Below are 20008 nucleotides of genomic sequence, written 5' to 3'. Positions count from 1 at the left end.
AAAATCTACATTTACATAGTCCCCTCCTACATTTACACATTTAGTCCAGTGGTCAAGGAGCATATGGATCTTGGACCTCCAGAAAATGTCCACAGCAAGGGTGATTGATAAGTTCATGGCCTATGGTAGAAAGAGATGTTATTAACTTCAAATTTTTGCATAAAATCACTGAGTTGAACTGCATATGCATGTAACAAGAGCTGTATAACTCATTGCATTCTATCTTAGGCCACGAACTTATCAATCACCCCTCGTAGTTACATCAGCCAAATTGCTGAAATACCATGGCAAAATTTGCTGTACAATTTTTTCTCTGCATCTTTTTTCACCCACTAAAAAGTTACCTTCCACTACTGGCCACTGGAGTAGTTCCAGATAAGTGCACATCAAATGTTATTGCTTTGTTCAAGAAAGGGAGTAGGGATAACCCTGGGAATTATAGACCTGTGAGTCTTACCTTAGTGATGGGCAAATTACTGTAGACAAACTGTAGCGACAGGACTTGCGAGTATTTGCAGAAGCACTGTGTGATCAGGGGTAGTCAGGATAGGTTTGTGAGAAGCAGGTCATGCTTCAAAAGCCTGAATATATTGAGGATGTGGCAAATGACATTCATGAAGGTAGAGCAGTGGATGTGGTGTATATGTAATGTTATAAAATCTCTAGTTTGGTAACATCTGAAGTACTGCATACAATTCTGATGGCCTCACTTGCCGAAGGTGCAGAAGAGCTTTTCCAGGATGTTGCTGCTGCCTGGTTTAGGAGGCATGTACTATCATGAGAGGCTGGACAAACTTGGGTTGTTTTCTTTGGAGTAGCAGAGGCTGAAGGGAGATCTGATAGCTTATAAGTGGCATAGATAAGAATAAGAGAAGATAGGGAGCATCTGTTTCCCAGGATAGAAATGTCAAAATACCAGAGGGCATAAATTGAAGGTGAGAGAGGGAAAGATCAAAAGGGGATGCGAGGAACAAGTTATTTTACTCCGAGAGTGGTGGATGCCTGGGATGCATTGTCTGGTATGGTGGTAGAGATAAATACATTAGAGATTGTTAAGAGGCACAGAAAGGCACATAGATGTGAGGAAAATGGACAGATATGGGCATTGTGTAGGTGGGACAGATTACTTTTTTGGGTGTTTTGATTTACTTTCCAGCTGGTTTGTTCCAATGTTGTACTGTTCTAGGTTCTGTGTCCTATTTGATAAAGGATCCCCATGGTGTGCTTATTCTGAAAGTCAGTAGGCACTGGATCCCAGGAAAATTGGTTGTGTGGATTCAGAATCGGTTTGCTCATAGAAGGCAGATAGTGGTAGTGAATGGAGAGTATTCTGCTTGGAGCTCAGTGACCAATAGTGTTCTGTTCAATGACCCCCGCTCTTCCTGATTTTTGTAAATTACTTGGGTGTGGAAGTGATAGGGTGGGTTGGTAGGTTTGCAGATGGCATAAAGGATGGTGGAATTGTGGGTAGAATTATAAAACAGCACAGCACTGCAACAGGCCCTTCAGCCCATCTAGTCAGTACCAAACCTTGCAAACTGCCTAGACCCATCAATTTGCACTTGGACTAGTCCTACCATCCATATTCCTATCCAAACTACCCCAAAACGTTGAAATCGAACTCACATGCACCACTTGCACCGTCAGCTCGCTCCTCCCTTGCATGACCCTCAGAGTGAAGAAGCTTCACCTCTGATTCCCCTTAAACTTTTCATCTTTTACCCATAACACACAACCTAGTTTTAGACACACCCAATCTCAGTGGAAAAACACTGCTTGCACATACCCTATCTATACCCCTTATAAAAAAAAGCCATTTGTTATCCCATAACAGCTTTATAGACAGTATTACAATATTTTACTGCACTAATCTAAATTCACTCAATTCTATAAAGACAGCGTATTATCAAAACACTGAAATCAAAAATGTTCATCTTTTCGCTTCTCATTTGAAGAAAGAGTACAGTCAGCGGAAGATTGGTTCCGGGACCACCCACAGATACCAAAAGAGGCGGATACTTAAGTCCCTTATATAAAATGGCGTTGTAATTCCATATAACTTACGCACATCCTCCTATATACTTTAAATCATTTCTATATTACTTATATCTAATGCAATGTAAATACTATGAAAATAGCTGTTATACTGTGTTGTTTAGGTAATAATGACAAGAAATGTCTGTTCATGTTCAGTACAGACTGTAGCTCCTCTGGGAACGCTGATGCTGCCTCGGCATCAGCCGATCCCCATTCTCCCGTGATCTTTAAGTTCTTGACATTGCTAGCTAGCCATCCCTTACTAGCTTTAAACTCCTTCCTCTCGCTCACAAGTAGCAAACGAACCAGACGCAAGGCGAACAATGCTCAAACAAGGAGTAATCATTTCCAGATTACAGTACTTATAATACCTAATACAATGGAAATGTTGTGTAAGTAGTTGTTACACTGTATTGTTCAGGGAATAAGGACGCTTTGGAGGAGGCTCAATAATACTAAAGTCAGGATCTGTGGAGGTTGAGGAGCACTTTGGCAAGTGATATGCCACTTTTCAAAAGATCTAAGATTTCTACTTTCTCGTCGAGAGATAGCACTTTACACTTACTCTTAGCCTTTGAGGAATTGCTCTGACCACTGAATTGCTATTGGGAACCATTTTTCCACAGAAGCAAAGCAGCGACCGAATGAGAAGCCAGGCAAACAATGCTCAAACGAGTGCGGGAGAGAGAACTTACGGGTTTTCCCGATCCGCAGCTGGTTGAATGAGAGCATGCGGAACCCATGGGTAAGGAGGGCCGACCATACAAGATTTATCCCTTAAATAAGTCTGACTGGATCTCACTGTTTTCTTGGAAGTTAATACAGACAAAATACAGCAGTACAAAGAACAATTTTTATTTAGTTATACAGTACAATAACAGGCCCTTCCAGCCCAAGCCTACACTACATAATTATACATGTGACCAAGTAAACAACTATCCCATGTCTTTGGAATATGGGAGCATTCAACATCAACTGCCTACAAAAGTCCTATCTAGTTTGATATCATCTTTAGCAAATTAGAACTCCAAGGAATCTCCACATCCTCCACTTGCTGGAAGGCAGATTAATCTTTCTAAATACTTGCAACATGCCACTCCAATTGATTGTGATCTTTCTAGCATAATACGATTTTCCCCATACACTGTTGATCTCAGGACAGAAAACATCCTTACAAAATCAAAGCATTTCTTGCCTCATTGTTCTGTTGTAGAATAATCAGAACATACATTACTGAAGAAAAATATCTCACCAGATAAGTTAAATCTTATGTATCTAAACTTTTTGCAAAAATGGAAACATTACTATTTTCAGCAATCTACTGAGACTATGATAAATGATCCTGCAACAGTAACTTTCTCAGAAGTTTACACATTTGTTACAGCAATAATCAAATAAGTCTCCAACCACCTAGGCTTGGTCATCTTTAAGATAAAAAGGTCACAGAAATCACACATTATTGTCACAGTTTAATAAAAAACAGTATCCATAATTCAGACGTCCCAGGATACTACATAGTAATTAAATAACCCAAATGCAAAAGTTTAAATACTGATTAGGCAATTTCTGCTACTTTGTTGCAGGCTTCAAAGGACTGAGAATTCTATTTTTTTCTCCAAAAAACTAACAAACTTTTAGAGGTAGAATGCATGTAAAGTGTTGTCTAAACCAAGACTAATCTTTTCAAATTTACCAATAAATGTAAGAAAGGTTTGTGGAAAAAAGGTGGAGATTCAACTTCACGAGTAAGTAGGAAAGAAAACTGAAATAACCGATGTACGTGGTCTTCAAATGTAACCTCACTCAGGTTGGGTAGCAACTTTTCACTAGAAAAAGGGCAGTTGTATCAAGGCTGTTTCCATTGCAGCATGGTACATTCCCCTCAGCCCACGAACTGTTACATTTTAACCTATCAATCTAACCCTTCCCTCCTAAATAGATCTCCATTCTTCTATCATCCATGTGCCCAAGAGTCTCTTAAATGTTCCTAATGTATCTGACTCCACCACCATCAGTGGCAGTTAACTCCATAAAACCACTGGATAAAAATAAAATACCTTTGGCATCCCTTGTTACTTTACTCCAATTACTTTAAAATTATATCCCCTCTTATTGGCCATTTCCACCATGGGAAAAAGTCTTGACTATCCACTCAATATATGCCTCTTATCACTTTGTACTTCTCTAACAAGTCACCTTTCATCTAAGACCATTATAACAGACTATTTGTAAAACTGAATAAAACTAAAAGTTGAGCTTTAGAGTGACAGCCTTTTCCAAAATCAAATAAAAGCAGAAATAATGTAACCTCATCATGAACATCACTACTGTGCCCGTTCCCAATACCTTTCAACTTCCCATAGCCAAAATAGACCTGACCACCATTAATCTCATCACAGGAATTGAAAGATTCACACCCCTTAATTTTAGTCTTAAATTGGAAACCCTTTATTCTGAAGTACAACTTCAGTTCTACATTTGCCCAGGAGAGGAAAAGCCTTCATTGTATTTACCTATCAAGTTCCCCTTGAATCCAATGGTCATTGAGTCATAACTCAAATTCGAGTGTCCTTCCTTGCAAAGTAATCCCTTCATCCCAAGAAACAATGTAGCAAATCTTTACTGAACTGCTAAGTATATCCCACCCTAAAACTGCACACAGATGTGGTCTTATCAAAATTCGTGTCGGCGAGTGGCCTAGTGGATAAGACATCTGAAGGTCACTGGTTCGAGCCTCAGCTGAGGCAGCGTGTTGTGTCCTTGAGCAAGGCACTTTAACAACACATTGCTCTGCGATGACACCATTGTCAAGCTGCTTGGGTCCTAGTGCCCTTCCCTTGGACAACATTGGTGGCGTAGAGAGGGGTAGGCTTGTAGCTTGGGCAACTGCCCATACAACCCTGCCCAGGCCTGCGCCCTGGAAACCTTCCAAGACGCAAATCCATGGTCTCACGAGACTAACGGATGCCCATATATTATCAAAATTCTAAATTCCTGAAACATTCTATATCCTAAACACAAGGAAATCTGCAGATGCTGGAAATTCAAGTAACACACACAAAATGCTGGTGGAACGCAGCAGACCAGGCAGCATCTATAGGAAGAAGGGTCTCGGCCCGAAACGTCGTGAGTGCTTCTTCCTATAGATGCTGCCTGGCCTGCTGTGTTCCACCAGCATTTTGTGTGTGTTGATTCTATATCCTATTTCCTTCCTTGATTGATAACTTTGCATACAGATAAAACACATGAGAACATCCACAACCCCGTGTACAGCAGCATCTTGCACTTTCTCTGCTTAATGTTTTGTCTTGTCTTTACTCCTTAAAGTGGTTAGACATGATGCCTACTGGGTCCAAAACTATCGAACTTTACACTTGGTCCTTCTTACATCTTGCATTCCTACCTGATATCAAAGCTTGGCCACACATGTCTCTATAAGACATTAATTCAGATGAAGTGTCAATCACTCTCAACTTGCCAACCTCAAAATGAGCCACTTACTGTAAAACTGCCAAACAGGCAGCCCTTTATGATCAGTGTCAATGGTTACCTCCAGCCACTATGAGCGCTCCTGGTGCATTTTAAACATAAAACTTAATTATCTTGATTATCAAAACAAATTTAAAGTAAGGTGATCTTTACTTGTTTACTATGCAATAAATGAATCCAAACAATTTCACAATAACATGTGTTACACTTATTGCTTTGTCCCAATTTAAGTTGTGTTAGATTTGCAGTTTTCTTGCTCGGTTAGACTTTCCCAAAAGATGAAGTATTTATTCCAAAATGTTTCATTATCACTGTGATCACTTCTAATAAAACCCAAGGTTTTGGCACATCAGGTCTCTAGATCCATTAGTTTCATTTCTCTGATTACGGCCATGGTTCAATTTTGCTTTCAGCTTTTCTACTATAAGGGGACCTTTAGTGTCTATATTGTAAATGCAAAAGTTTCTCCAATTCTCTTCCATTTCCATATTCCTCATTCTTCAGTCTCATCCTCTAAGCTGACGCTCCACTTTTATTTTGTAGATCTCACTGCCTATTAACCTTTCTTGCACAATTACCATGTCCTTTACTTTGTTTGCTGATCTAATGTTTTTGCAGCATTTTGTTTTCCTAATTATACCCAAGCTAAACTTGAGCTTGAGAAAGGTGGTCTGTCCTTGCCTATTGTTTTTTTAAAATATTTTTTGAAGCGTCTGCCACTCTGAATTTATTGTGTTTTACTTCTGTTTTCCCACTACAGCTACCATCCACTGTAACAAAATGCTTTGAGAGGTTGGTGATGAAACATATCAACTCCTGCCTGAGGAGCAACTTGGATCTGCTCCAGTTTGCCTAATGTCACAAGTCAACAGCAGATGACATTTTATTGGCTCCTCGCTCTAACCTGGAACGGCTGGACAGTAAAGGTGCATGCATCAGGATGTTCTTCACTGACTACAGCTTTGCATTCAATACAATCATCCCCTCAAAACTAATCAATAAGCTCCAAGACCTGGGCCTCAATAACTTTTTGTGCAGCTGGGTCCTCAATGTCGTCACTTCAGCCAGTTCGGACTGGCAACATCTCTTCCACTATCGCCATCAGCACAGGTGCACCACAAGGCTGTGTACTTAGTCCCCTGCTCTGCTCGCTTTGTATTTATGACTGAGGCTAACACAGCTCAATTGCCAAATTTATGTTTGCTGACAACTCCGCTGTCATTGGCCAAACAAACCAAAGGTGGTGGCAAATCAGCATATAGGAAGGAGAGGGAAAATATGGCTGAGTTGTGTCATAACAACATCTCACTCAAATGTCAGCAAGACCAAGGAACTGATTATTGATTACAGGAGGAGACTGGAGGTCTATGAGCTAGTCCTCATCAGGGGATCAGAGATGCAGAGGGTCAGCAACTTTAATTTCCTTGGGATTATCATTTCAGAGGATCTGTCCTATTATCTAGCATATAAATGCCATTACAAAGAAAGCACAGCAGTACTCTGCTTTGTTAGAAGTTTGCAAAGATTCAGCATGTCATCTATAACTTTGGCAAACATCTCTAATTGTGCGGTGGAGAGTATATTGATTGGTTACAACATGGCCTGGTATGGAAACACCAATGTCCTTGTACAGAAAAGCCTACAAGTAGTAGTAGATACAGCCAGCAGGTCGTGGGTAAACCTCCCTCCCCCAGCCACCGAGCACATCAGCGTTGAACGTTGTCGCAGGAAAACAGCATCCATCAGGCCATGTTCCTTTCTCGCTGCTGCCATCAGGAAGTACATGACCTTCAGGAACAACGCCACCAGTCAGGAACAGTTATTACCGCTCAACCATCAGGCTCTTGAACCTGAGGGGATAACTTCAATCACTCCAACCATGAACTGTACCCACAACCTATGTACTCACTTTCAAGGTCTCTTCGTTTTGTTCTCGATATTTAGTTTATTTTGTTTTATTTCTTTCTATATTTTCAGTTTGTTGTCTTTTTCACATTGGTTGCTTGACCATCTTGTTAAGTATGTTCTTTCAATGATTCTATTGTGTATCTTTGTATTTACTGTGGCCATCCAAAAGAAAATGAATTTCATGGTTATGTCACCATATACATGTAATATACTTTGAACTACAGCTCTGAGCCAATGAGTTAGTGTAATTAATACAAAGGAAAAATGATCGACCACAAAATATTGTGTCATCCAGAAGAATTTCATTCTAAATAAATCTGAGGTACCTAGATAAATACGAGCAAATGCAGCTTAAGGTAGTTTGTCTATACAGTAGACATCTCTTCCAGAAGTACATATTTTCCAGCAACCAGTCTGAGGCGAAGTAAGGGAGTTTTCATAACTCGGATTCATCAGTGACTAGGGCACTAAAGACTGGTCTTTAATAGAACAGCATGAAAATATACATTTATACATACCCAACAAGCCTTCTCAAGTTTCCATGGATGCAGAATTCAGCAGGGCTTTCTACCCCGTGCCTGTGAAAGGAACAAAAACACGTAAATATTCCGTAGTTTGGGAATAGACATGGGTGAACATCTGAGTACTTCCATGCACACTAGATTTACATCACACAAGGGCAGCATGCAACTCAAGCTTTTACAAATAGTAACAAACTTCAAATTTAAAGATTGGAAAATAGATAAAGTAAAAAATTAGTCTTAAAATTGACAATATCTAATGCATTTTATTACTGCTTGAGGACAAAAATCAAATTTTCTTTTAAAGTTTTACCTGCACTGATCTACATTTTGTGTGCTTTGTTTCAGGTTTTAATTTAAAGCATTCAGCGTTTAGCAAGAGTTGCATTACATTCATGTTATGATGGGCAAATTTAGACTCTTTAATCAAGACAGGGTTAAAACAGAACAAGTTTATCACTAGTTAACACTAATTAGAAATTTATTTGCCTATTTTCCTATTTTAATGTTTGGAAGTTTACATTTTTTAACAATTTATAACTATAATAGTTACCAAGAAAGGTTGTATATACACATCAGTGCCTTAAAATTAGAGATTTAGCATTACGGTTACCTTGTGCATTTTGCGAGGTGGTTAAGGTTTAGTCATCCGTCCTGCGATATATTCCTTTAAAAAAATCAGCCATCATCTTTCATTTCATCATAAAGACATTGAGCCATGTAAACTGACTGGGATTGCCGAGACTTAGTCACATTAACACTGAAAATTGCAAATACATTTTAAAATTCAGTATAGAAAGACATTAACTTTTTTTGTAGTCATTAACCTCGTGCATTTTTTTTTGTTTGGTGTTTGTTAACTGTGACATCGGTTATTAGACTCCAAACACTGCAGTGCTCAGGACCCCTGTTTGGCATAATATCAAACGTAAGATTTTAACGGTGTTAGTCACAAAATAGAATCTACAAGGAATATTTTGTCTTTTAACAGTTTATGGTGAAACAGTGGTCTTACCTCTATCTTCTTTATGTTTTGTTCACATAAAATGCAGGCATAAAAAGTCCGCTATGTTTATTTTAACAGATGAAACCATTTGTGTGTTTATTTCACCGTTTCTGTACATATTAACCAAAATACATGCAACAGGTTTAAACTGTTTTCTTTTAACTTTCAACTCAATCCAAGGACTTTAACCAAACTATTTTTTGTTGGTAAAATAAAATCATTAGAACACCAAGGTCTTTAAATTTAGTGAAAGTGTTTATTGTACTGCAGGAAAAAGTTTTTATTTCTAAGGAAAAGAGGGAATCCGATTTAGTTCTATACAAAAGAATTGAACTTTATTGACAAACTGTTGCAACTGTGTCTGACAAATGTTTAGCTACCTATTTAGGCAGGCTCACACAGGAGTGTAATGCATGTTTATGACCAGGCACAGATTAAAGATAACAGACAATTGTGGTTATAAACTTCCAACTACACACACACTCAATTTTAGCTGCAGTGTCCCTTTTTACATTAGCAGAAAGACCCACTCAAAAATCGCCATAAGCATAGAGAAGGGAAATGGAAAAAATCGTATGATGAATTGGGAATGAAATGAAGAAAATCCAAGAGCTTCCAAAATTATTTCTTGACATGATGAACGATAAATTTAGGTAAATGTTCAACTCCAAGTTACTAAAAACGCCTGAATATAAAGATCCCAGCTACCCAAATTCTTGAAACACTTTTATACAAAAAGATACCCTCCATGAAATGCAAGTTGCTACAGATCCAATGAACATTGCTTCAACATAAAAATCCTGAAGCGCATGACTGTAATCTATCCACAAGTACACAAATAAATATAATGGTGTCAAAAGTCCTTCGATTTTTTTTCCTTTGACATCACTAATGTTCAGAATATACTGCGGAAATATGCATTCTGCCTCAGGTAACCCAAGTTCATGGAAGATCAATAGGGGAAAAGACAGTCAAATTCACCACAAGCTGAAACTACAGCAGTTTTTGCAAGGGTTCCTGGCAGGCTGACAATTACATTGTTGAAGATGCCCACCTAATAACCCAAATTTCAATACAATGCTAAGGAACCTAACAGCCAAGAGAGCAAACACTGGGAGTTAAATGGCTGTCGTAGACTGTCCATTTGAGAATAATTTTCAATTTGGAGTATACAGTAATGCACTTTCCATAATTCAAATCAACCCATATTGATAAAACAAAATTATGTTCTATTCCAGATGCCAAGCTGGCACTTGTATGGAACAATCCGATTAATAATGAGAAAGGACAGCAACCAAGCTTTCTGCAAGCTGGAAGCAAATTTGTTAAAGAATATTTACATTGACAATGTATTTCTCTTCCACCAGAAGTGAAAACGTTGCCTTGGGCAATTCTAATGGATCACCAACATGTAAATCTTGGTAGGGTCTTTTGAAAAATTAAACACACACAAATTAAATGTACACAACATCCCTTTATAAAAATCCTTAAGATTTGCTTTCTGGTTAAACTAGTCTTTATCTGATATTGAAACACTACTTAGGTTTAAAACAATAGACTAATACAAGCCTCAAACACTAAGGATAGTACCAAAGAGACTGGCGAAGCTTCATTAAAATGAATAATTCTGTAAAGAGGCAGAGGGTGAATGGAATGTGGCGAAGATTTGATTTAACACGTTTGAAATGCAGCTCATTTAATCCAATGGGATTCTGCAACTCCAAAGATCATTTAAAACATTGTCTGAACTGAATCAAAAATGTCCAGGTAAACAAGCCTTAATATACCTACAGAGCAGAATGAAATTCAAATGGCAAATAAAGGCCATCTTTACACATACATGTAAATTGACAGGTGTGCCAACAATATAAAAACAAAAGCAAAGCATTCTAATCATTTGGGTTCAGCTAGAACTCATCGCCTGCTAATTTACTGAAACAATCATGCCAGAGTTGCACTATCATAGGTTTTAATTATCTAGACATGTACATAAATCAGTCCACCCAGTAAAATTTCCAGAGTAGAAAACAAACGGACTATTACTTGTCTCACAGCTGATAACAAGATGGTGACCACAGAAGATTGAAGCAATTTATAAGGACGCACACAAGGTTGGTTGGAGGCTGGCCTTAGTATCGCCCGTAAGGATGTTCTCTGTACATTCCCTTCAGTGGCCTTGCTGGTGCCTTCCTGCTTGTTCGTCCTGCATTCCATTCCTCCTGACCTGTAAATATATTAATATTTACATTAGAAAGCTGGCACCAAATGTGCAAAACATCCAAATTCACTACAACCTGGTGCTGTACTACTTGTAACCTCACTGCCCTTGGAAAACATCACAGTCGACCAGTCAGCAACAATTCTGACATTCAACAGCATTTCAAAGTCAGGTAGTTAATGAGTGAATTCAGGAGTTAACGTCAATGAAGATGGTGAGATGATAATATAATCTCTAGAATAATCCATTTTCTGAAGTGCAAAAGGAGCCTGAGAGACAATGTGACTATGATATCTCAAATGCCAAATTCCAAACATGAAACACAAAACATTTTCTGGCTGAATTAGTAAACTGCCCTACTATAACAAAAGGCCAGCAAATAACCGAGGAAGGGGAACAGATGCACATGACCAAACACAATGGAAATCAAGAACTTATTTATGCATGGAAAGAAATGACCAGTTAAATAAAACTTTAAGATGACATTTACTTATTTCTTGTGAAAATTCTCAAGTTGTGATACAGACCTTAAGGTAATCACAGCTGAATGATTCTAGAGTATACACTATATTTCCATCAATCTAATCTTATTTTAACCATGAACAGGATTTCTGAACATGACTACATTTTATCAAGGCAAGCAGGAGCTGTAAATGGCAAGCCAGAAATAGAATGAAGCAGAGGAAAAAGAGCAGTTCGTCAACTTGATTTTAATGTCTGAAAGTTTGTGAACATTTTGAAGTTTGAAAACATTTGTGGATTGATGAGAATGATGTCAAAAAGCTCCATTTACTTCATTTATTATGATGTAATGTGGCCATAATGGGTCACATATCAACATCCATCAATTATATAATTTAATGCAGCAAGACAGAACAAACTTGTTCATTTTTACCTTAAAAACATTTTAATCTAGCACTGGATCAGCAATCAAAAGATACAATGAAATTCACTCACCATAATCATCATATGCATCCTGTACTTCACCATGTCCATAGTCAAAATATTCAGCATCACTGTAAATAGAATGCCAAATGTCACCAGATAATGTATTGAGGCTTTCAACGCAGAAAACAAAGTACTTTGGCACTGGTTCCATATTACAATCTTGATATTATCAAATAACGTTCTGGCTTGTTTCTGAAAACACTGACCACAAGCTTACTTAATCCAGATTCAAAACTTGACACACTGTACATTTAATGCCAACCACATGGAGGATGAACAGCTACAAACATGATTACAAGATAAAGTTATGCTTTTAATCCTAAAAAATCAAAACATCTGAACATTTTCTAACAAAATATGAAATCTGTGCTGTCAATGTACCTTAACAATTATTTTTTAAATGCCTGAATTGTGGATAAACTGTGCACAAACTTTGGCAAAATAAAATACATTGAAGTATTTCTGGGCAACAAGTATAGTGCAGGTATGGCAAGGTAGTCAGAGACATGAATCACTAAAAACATGAGGAACAAGAATGACGATGCATTACTAAGAACTAAAAATCACCTAATTTTCCAAAAGACAAGTCATTAAAAAGCTGTCAAATCCTTTGTAAAATGTAATGCTTACAGGAAACAGTGGATTCAAAGTATTCCACACTACTGTGATTCAAGAACATGGATCACTAATGTAGAACAAAGCACCAAACAACTTTTTGAGAGAACCATGTGAACATTTCAATCGGCAGAAGTGGGATTATACCTTTCAGTCAGTTTTTGGAAATCTAATATCAATATAACAGAAATGCAGTTAAAGTGACAACACATGTACCTCAGGCTAACATGCATTAACCAATCCATATGAGAGAGAGAAAATAATCATGGGCCGTGGCTTGGAAAGACCACTCATTTCACTGTTATACCAAACCACATACTAATTGAATTGAAATATCCTCATGAGCTGATCTATTAAATTTATCAGCAGTCAATTCCACTTACCTCTGGGCTTGATCATAATAGTTTTCGTAATTATCATAATTTTGCTCCGAATAGCCATCATCATAGCCCTGCAATGTTTAGAAACAAATTGGATTATTCAGTCTTATTAAAAACTACTTTAATTATAATTGTGAAGAATAATTATCACTCTCTTCAGAGAAATATATAACAGCAAATTTACATCACAACAGGTTATTTTTAAAACTATCTGCAATAATCTTGCATAGAGCGGTAGTACTGTGCAAAAGTCTCAGGAACTTGAAGAAAATAATTCTGTAAAATAAAGATGCTTTCAAAAATGAAAAGTTTCTAAATATCACAAAAATTACTATAAAGAGCAGTAAACAGTACAAAAACTAAATCAAATCAATATTAGGTGTGATCACCCTTTGCCTTTAAAACTGCATCAATTAGTAATTTGTTGAAGCTGCCACAGTTCTGCAGACTTTGGCTGTCTCACTTGCTTCTGTCTCTTCAGGTAACCCCAGACAGCCTCAATGAGGTTGAGATCAGGGCTCTGTGAAGGCCATACTATATGTTACAGAACTCCTAGCTCTTCTTTTTACTGAATATAGTTCTTTATGACCGTGGCTGTGTGCTTGGGATCATTGTCCTGCTGCATAATGAAGTTGGGACCAATCACGTGCCTCTCTAATGGTATTAAGTAATGGATAAGAATCTGCTTGAACTTCTCAGCATTGAGGATTCCATTAATTCTGACCAGATCATCAACTCCATTGGCAGACATGCAGTCCCAATGCAGGGAACATCCCCTGTACTTCACCTTTGGCTATAGACACTCATCCATGTAGTGCTCTCCAGCTGTTCTACACACAAACAGCTTCCTACCTCAGCCAAAAAATTTCAAAATTTAACTCGGCAATCCAGTGCCTTTGCTGCCAGTTTTCAGCACCCCCGTCCCAGTTTTTGTGAATTGATGAGTCTCTTGCTTTGTTTCCACTTGAGGTATAGCTTTTTGGCAGCAACTCTTCCATGAAGACCAATTCTGACAAGACTTCTCCAGACTGCAGAAGGGTGTACTTGGGTTCCAGTGGTTTCTGAGAGTTCAGAACTGATTGCAGTGCTGGACTTCTTGCTTAGAAGAGATATTGATTTGATATATCACTCATCTGCTGCACTCAGCTTCCGTGGCAAGCCATTGTGTCTGGTCCTCAATCTTGTCTGTTTCTTTGTGTATACTCAAAAGAGCTTGAACAGCTCACCTTGAAACTCCCGCCTGCCGCAAAACTTCTGCTTAAAGGAGACCTTTCTTGTTGCTATGGTCACTCATGTTATGGTGTAAGAAATGATAATTTGTCACGTCTACCATGCATTCGCCTTTTAGTTTGTCCTGAACCAGTTTGATTCCTTCTTTACTCACTCCAGTTCATTAATTTAGTTCATTAATCCAGTTCATTCAACTCATTATGTCATTGATCATTAGCACCTGTTTGTTATCTTTGTTTAAACATGAACTGAATTATATACCTACAATGATCACATGTTTTTATTTGAAAAGTGGTCAATTACTTGATAGTTACCTTCTTTAACAAAATTCAAAAAATTCTCTTGTTGTTTTGGCAAATGAATGTTTACAAATCTAAAATTTGCTCCTTTGCACTGACACACCAATGTAGAAGACAAAAAAAATCTAAAACACTATTTATATAAAATAATCTAGGGTGCCTAAGACTTTGGCACAGTTCTGTATTTACATCATGCAAGGGAAATGAAACCCTAGCACAACTGAACAGGACTACATAATGCACCTAAGCAGGGAAGCAAATGCTCCAGGGAAGGACAACATATAAAATACAAAACAGAGAGATCAGTGGGGCCATAACTAATGCATTCACCTCTGGTCAATATATGACACGAAGCATGAAAAACATTAAGGTGCACAGAATATTTAACTGAAGACATTGCCAAAGCTAAAGAAATTGACACAAACAAAATACTTCAGCTCAGAAAAATCTCTTTTCTACTTTGGAACAACACAAGGGAAAGTGCAAACAGGTGCATAAAATTGAGATGTCTCAGCAGAGTAAACAGGTAGAACCAACTTCCCCAAACAAAAAAGTCAATTATCAGATGGAACAGGAAAACCTTTTCCATCCAACTACAAACAGTATCTCAGTATCTGGAACTTTACACTTCAGAAGGGTAGTGAAAGCAGCAACATGTTGATTGATACAGGTACTGTGTATCATAACTACAAGCTATCCTAACCAACTCTATCTAAAGTACCATCTTGCAGATATTAATGGTGGAGAACCCAAGAATTATGGCATTGATTTATATTACTAAATAATTTATACACTAGCTTTAGGCTTTCTGTCTACATAAATACATTCTTCTACAATCAGATGGCAGGCCGTGGTTCACTGTAGGTATTCAAGCAATCCAAAGCAATTACTAGATAACATCAGGCTCAAAAACCTGCCACAAACAATGTCTGCTCTAATTAACCTCAGCATGAAGTCTACATTATAACAGACTGGTTTACTTTAAGGACAATAAAAACAGACTCTGATTCAAGCATATATCAACAGTTCTTCCTGGGATTTACAACTTTCAGCACTAGTTAGCCTTTCAATTCTGTGTAGCTCATCCCATATCAACCATGCTGTACTTTACAGGAAAATATATAATCCCATTATTACATACACGGAGAAGAGAAAAAGACCTAATACAATGAGAATTTGAGACACAGGCTGTATTGTTTTACAAGAGCTTGCATGGCTCATTCCTAGTACGTGTTTATGGCTTATGACTTAAAATACTAGACGTACAAAGATCAGACCTGCAGTTGGCAAAAAGAGATTTAACCATCAATACATACAGTCTTGCCAGTTAAGAGGAGAAATATGAGATGATGCATTTGGGGACAGCAGAGGTGGGGGGGGGGGGGGGGGCTTAACAATGGAAGGAAAAACTGAAATGGGAAGAACAAAGAAATGTTGCAGTTTGCCATGGGATGCTCTCCTTTATGAAGTACAAGAGCATAGAGGATATACTAGATAAGTCAATTATTGTTGGGCTACAGTTTAATTACTTTACAGGAAAGAAGTGATTATATTGAAGAGGACACCAGGGAAGCAATCAACAGAAATTGATGGGCCTGGAAATTAGTAGCTACAAGGATTAAAAAGGCTTATGTTTCTTTATTAAAGAGAAGTCTGAGGGGAGGTCACTGAGGCATACAAACTCGAGGGACATAGATAAACTACATAGGAACGACCTAATTTAACATAGGGGTAAAAAAACACCCAGCATGGAACTAACAAAGTTCAAAGTAAATTTACTGTCAAAGTATTTGTCACCATATACAACCCTGAGATTTATTTTCTTGTAGGCACACACATTAAATCCATATGAGAATGATAACCGTAATAGAATCAATGAAAGTCTGCATCAACTCGGCACTCAACCAGTGTGCAAAAGACAACAAACTGCAAATACAAAAACAAATAATAAAAAATAAACATGCAATAAATATCAAGAACATGAGAAAGTCCTTGAAAGTGAGCCCATAGGTTGTGGGAATATTTCAGTGATGGGACAAGTGAAGTTATCCCCACTTAATCTTTCAACTATAGTGGAAGGACGAATTTCAGTTTCTTTGGAGGGCAGCAGTGATCTAGAATTCTGCATTAAAAAGCATTAGCTTCCATCATGCCCAGAAATATGTGCCACTGCACTTGAAGATTTGTGACCTGCATAAGGAGGGGTAAGTAGATAGGATAGCACATTCGACCAGCACAGGCCAATAGCATCCCACTGTACCTGAAGTTTTGTGCTTCCATGATAAGTAAACTATATTTGAGAAGGCAAATCTTTTTGCTGCATTACAGGAACAATGTGATGCCCTTGAAGAGGGTACAAAAGTAGTTTCCCAGGACATTAGCAGGACATGAGAGTATTAGCTATAATTGGAGGTTGGACAAATTAAATAATAGCATCAGAGGCTGAGGAGTGTCCTGACATTAATATATCATGGATAGGGTGGATGCAGTCTTTTTACCCAAGACAAAAATGTCACACACTAGTTGCACAGCTCTCGGGTGGGGGGGGGGGGGGGGGAGGTTAAAAGAGATGTATTTAGCGAACTTTCTTCCTTTCGCATGCAGAGATTGGTAGGTGTCTAAAGAGCACTTCTAAGCAAATGTGGTAAAAGGGTATGATACTAACACAATTAATAGGCATTTAAACAAACATCTGAACAGATGAGAAACAGACCATGTGCAGGCAGATGTGTTGCTTAAATTGGCATCATTCCTGTGCTATTCTATGTGAATGGTTAACATCACCCATCACTAACTACTACTAAAAATGTGTTCCAACAGCATACAGTCTAAATTTCAATGCAGCAAATTTGGGACACTTACATATTCATCATAACTCTCTTGAGCAGGTGGCGGGTGCAGTGGCTGTCTATACACTGCAGGTGTCCCTCGAGTACGAAGCGCTGGAGCACCCCTCTGTGCTGGTGTGGCACCACGCCCACTTGTCACTTCCCTGCGGCCTCCTGGTGCTCCTCTCACTGCTACTCCACGTGTCATTGCACCTCGCGGCCCATACTGTGGGGAGGGTGGAGGTGGAGCGACACCACGGCCCCTAGGAAGAAGCAGACTGCTCTTAAATAGATCAGCCAGCTGCTGAAATGGTGCAAAGTAAATCCCTTAACTACCAGCCTAAATAAACAAGCCTCCCCACTCTCATCAACAGAATCCATTAGAAATACTGGCAAAGGCTTTGGCCACAACTGTGTCTACAAGCTTTGTGACACAAATCTGGAAAATCCCAGGAGATTCTATAGCAACATTAAGAGTTAAGGAGTGACTAGAAAGAGAGTACGTCCTTAGAGATCAACAGAGCTGTTTACGTCTTAACACGGCTAAGAGATCAACAGAGCTGTTTACGTCTTAACACGGCTAGATTATTTAATGAATATTTCTTCGTGTTTACTGAACAGAAAATCATCGTTGCTCATGAGAGAAGGGAAATAAATGGAGATGTTTTGAAGAAACCAGGTGGAGGTTTTTGCAGCTTTACTGCACACTAAGCTGGAAAAATCCCCAGGGCCAGACCAAGTGCATCCTCAGACTTCATGGGAGATCTGAGGCCCTTGAGAAGATACTTGCTTCATCATTAGCCATTGGATGAAGTTACTGAAGACAGGAAATTGGCTAATGTTATTCTACTGTTTAAAAAGGGCAGTGAGTACAAACCAGGGAACTTACAAGCTGGTCCACATGATATCAATAGAGTGGAAGATACTGCCGGGAGTTCCGAGGGACAGAGTCTGATTAGGAAGTTTGTGGGAAGTTGTACTTGATGAATCCTTAAGTTACTCTTGAAGGTACCAATAAGATAAATGAAGGCAGTGAATGCTGTCTATTTGGGCTTTAGGAAAGACTATAACAAGGTACATATGATAGGTTTAGGCTAGGCCCCATGAATCTCCTGGGATTTTCCGGATTTGTGTCACAAAGCTCGTAGACACAGCTGTGCCCAAAGCCTATGCCAGTATTTCTAATGGATTCTGTTGATGAGAGTGGGGAGCATAGAAGGATGAGGAGAGATTTGATAGAGGTATATAAAATTATGATGAGTAAAGATAGAGTGAATGCAAGCAGGCTTTTTCCACTGAGGCTAGGGGAGAAAAAAAAACAAGAGGACATGGGTAAAGGGGAAAATTTTTAAAGGGAACATGGGGGAGGGGGGGCTTCACACAAAGTGGTGAAAGTGTGGAATGAGCTGCCAGATGAAGTGGTAAATGCAGGCTCACTTTTAACATTTACAGGTACATGGATGAGAGTTGTATGGAGGGATATGGTCCAGGTGCAAGTCAGTGGGACTGGGCAGAAAAATTGTACCAGCACAGCCAAGGTCCAAAAGGCCTGTTTCTGTGCTGTAATGTTCTATGGTTCTTTGAAATTCTGGGAGAACTAGTTAGGTGGAATTAATTAGTTAAGGACTTCATATAGATATAAATCTCTATATAAAGGGTAGGATGTTTATTGAAGATAAACAATTTAATTTTTCCAGGTAAGCCTGAGGTATGCATGCCTACAGAAGGGAGGAAACGTGTAAATGTTTAAAAAGGTAATTTCTGAGAAGATGCAACAATGACAGCCCCATGAAGATGGGAATGGTGAAAGTGACATATTTAGCATGTATGAAAGGAAACCAGAAAGATTATGCGATCAGGTGTGAACGTGTTCAACAACTGAGATGCTTTAAAATAACCCACACTAAGAGCAGAAGGGAAATAAATGTTTACAATGAATGAGGCAGCCCTACTGAACTATTACATCCCTAGCAATGACTTTCAGCACACTATAGATCTTTTTACCTTGCAAGCGGTACAGGTGGAGCGCCTCTGGCACGTACACCTCTCCCACGGGATGTATCCTGTCCACCATTCAAGTACGCCAGCTCAGTTAGCTGCTCTTGCCTTATTTCATCATTGTAGTCCTGTTAACATGATTACAGATCCGTGACGTAAGCAAATATTACACTGCTTCAACATCGGCCTGCATAACTCAAGTTCTGTCAATTCCTCCTAATTACCTCAGTTCTGTCCAACAAATCAAGTACAATATTTTATGATCTCCACCAGGTCTGCGTTTCTTTGGCTGGACTGGGGCCATGTACTTCCCCTGACACGAATGTGACCTGTGTTACTTACTTAACTTTATTGTCACCAATTGATACTAGAGCGTACAATCATCACAGCGATATTTCATTCTGCGCTTCGCGCTCCCTTAAGTATAAATCAAATTAAATATAATAAAAATTTAAATTATAAATCATAACTAGAAAATAGAAAAGGGAGAGTAAGGTAGTGCAAGTCAGGTCCAGATATTTGGAAGGTATG

The 20008-nt window shown here is 38.6% G+C and overlaps 1 protein-coding gene across 7 annotated transcripts in view; it reads right to left on the bottom strand.

The window, feature by feature from the left end:
- LOC132383391 (KH domain-containing, RNA-binding, signal transduction-associated protein 1-like) overlaps positions 1 to 20008 on the bottom strand; it is a 71844-nt gene that overhangs the window by 40843 nt on the left and 10993 nt on the right. For 2 of the 7 annotated variants that reach the window (XR_009508652.1, XR_009508651.1), the window contains exons 5-10: positions 19484 to 19605; positions 17514 to 17757; positions 13126 to 13193; positions 12137 to 12195; positions 11005 to 11185; positions 7953 to 8012 (exon numbers count right to left, since the gene is read on the bottom strand). Coding sequence is in view for 2 of the 7 variants with exons in the window: in XM_059954287.1 (XP_059810270.1) it covers positions 11091 to 11185; positions 12137 to 12195; positions 13126 to 13193; positions 17514 to 17742; positions 19484 to 19605 (573 nt within the window). In the remaining 5 variants the exon portion in view is untranslated. Of the gene's footprint in view, positions 1 to 2876; positions 8013 to 8568; positions 11186 to 12136; positions 12196 to 13125; positions 13194 to 17513; positions 17758 to 19483; positions 19606 to 20008 lie in introns of those variants that run through there. The other 5 variants (XR_009508654.1, XR_009508650.1, XR_009508653.1 and 2 more) reach the window with 5 other exon arrangements.

Source organism: Hypanus sabinus, chromosome 30 (genome assembly GCF_030144855.1).
Source record: "Hypanus sabinus isolate sHypSab1 chromosome 30, sHypSab1.hap1, whole genome shotgun sequence".
Taxonomy (NCBI): Eukaryota; Metazoa; Chordata; class Chondrichthyes; order Myliobatiformes; family Dasyatidae; genus Hypanus; species Hypanus sabinus.
Note: the sequence above shows the minus strand (reverse complement) of the source record. Positions and strands in the feature narration are given on the sequence as shown.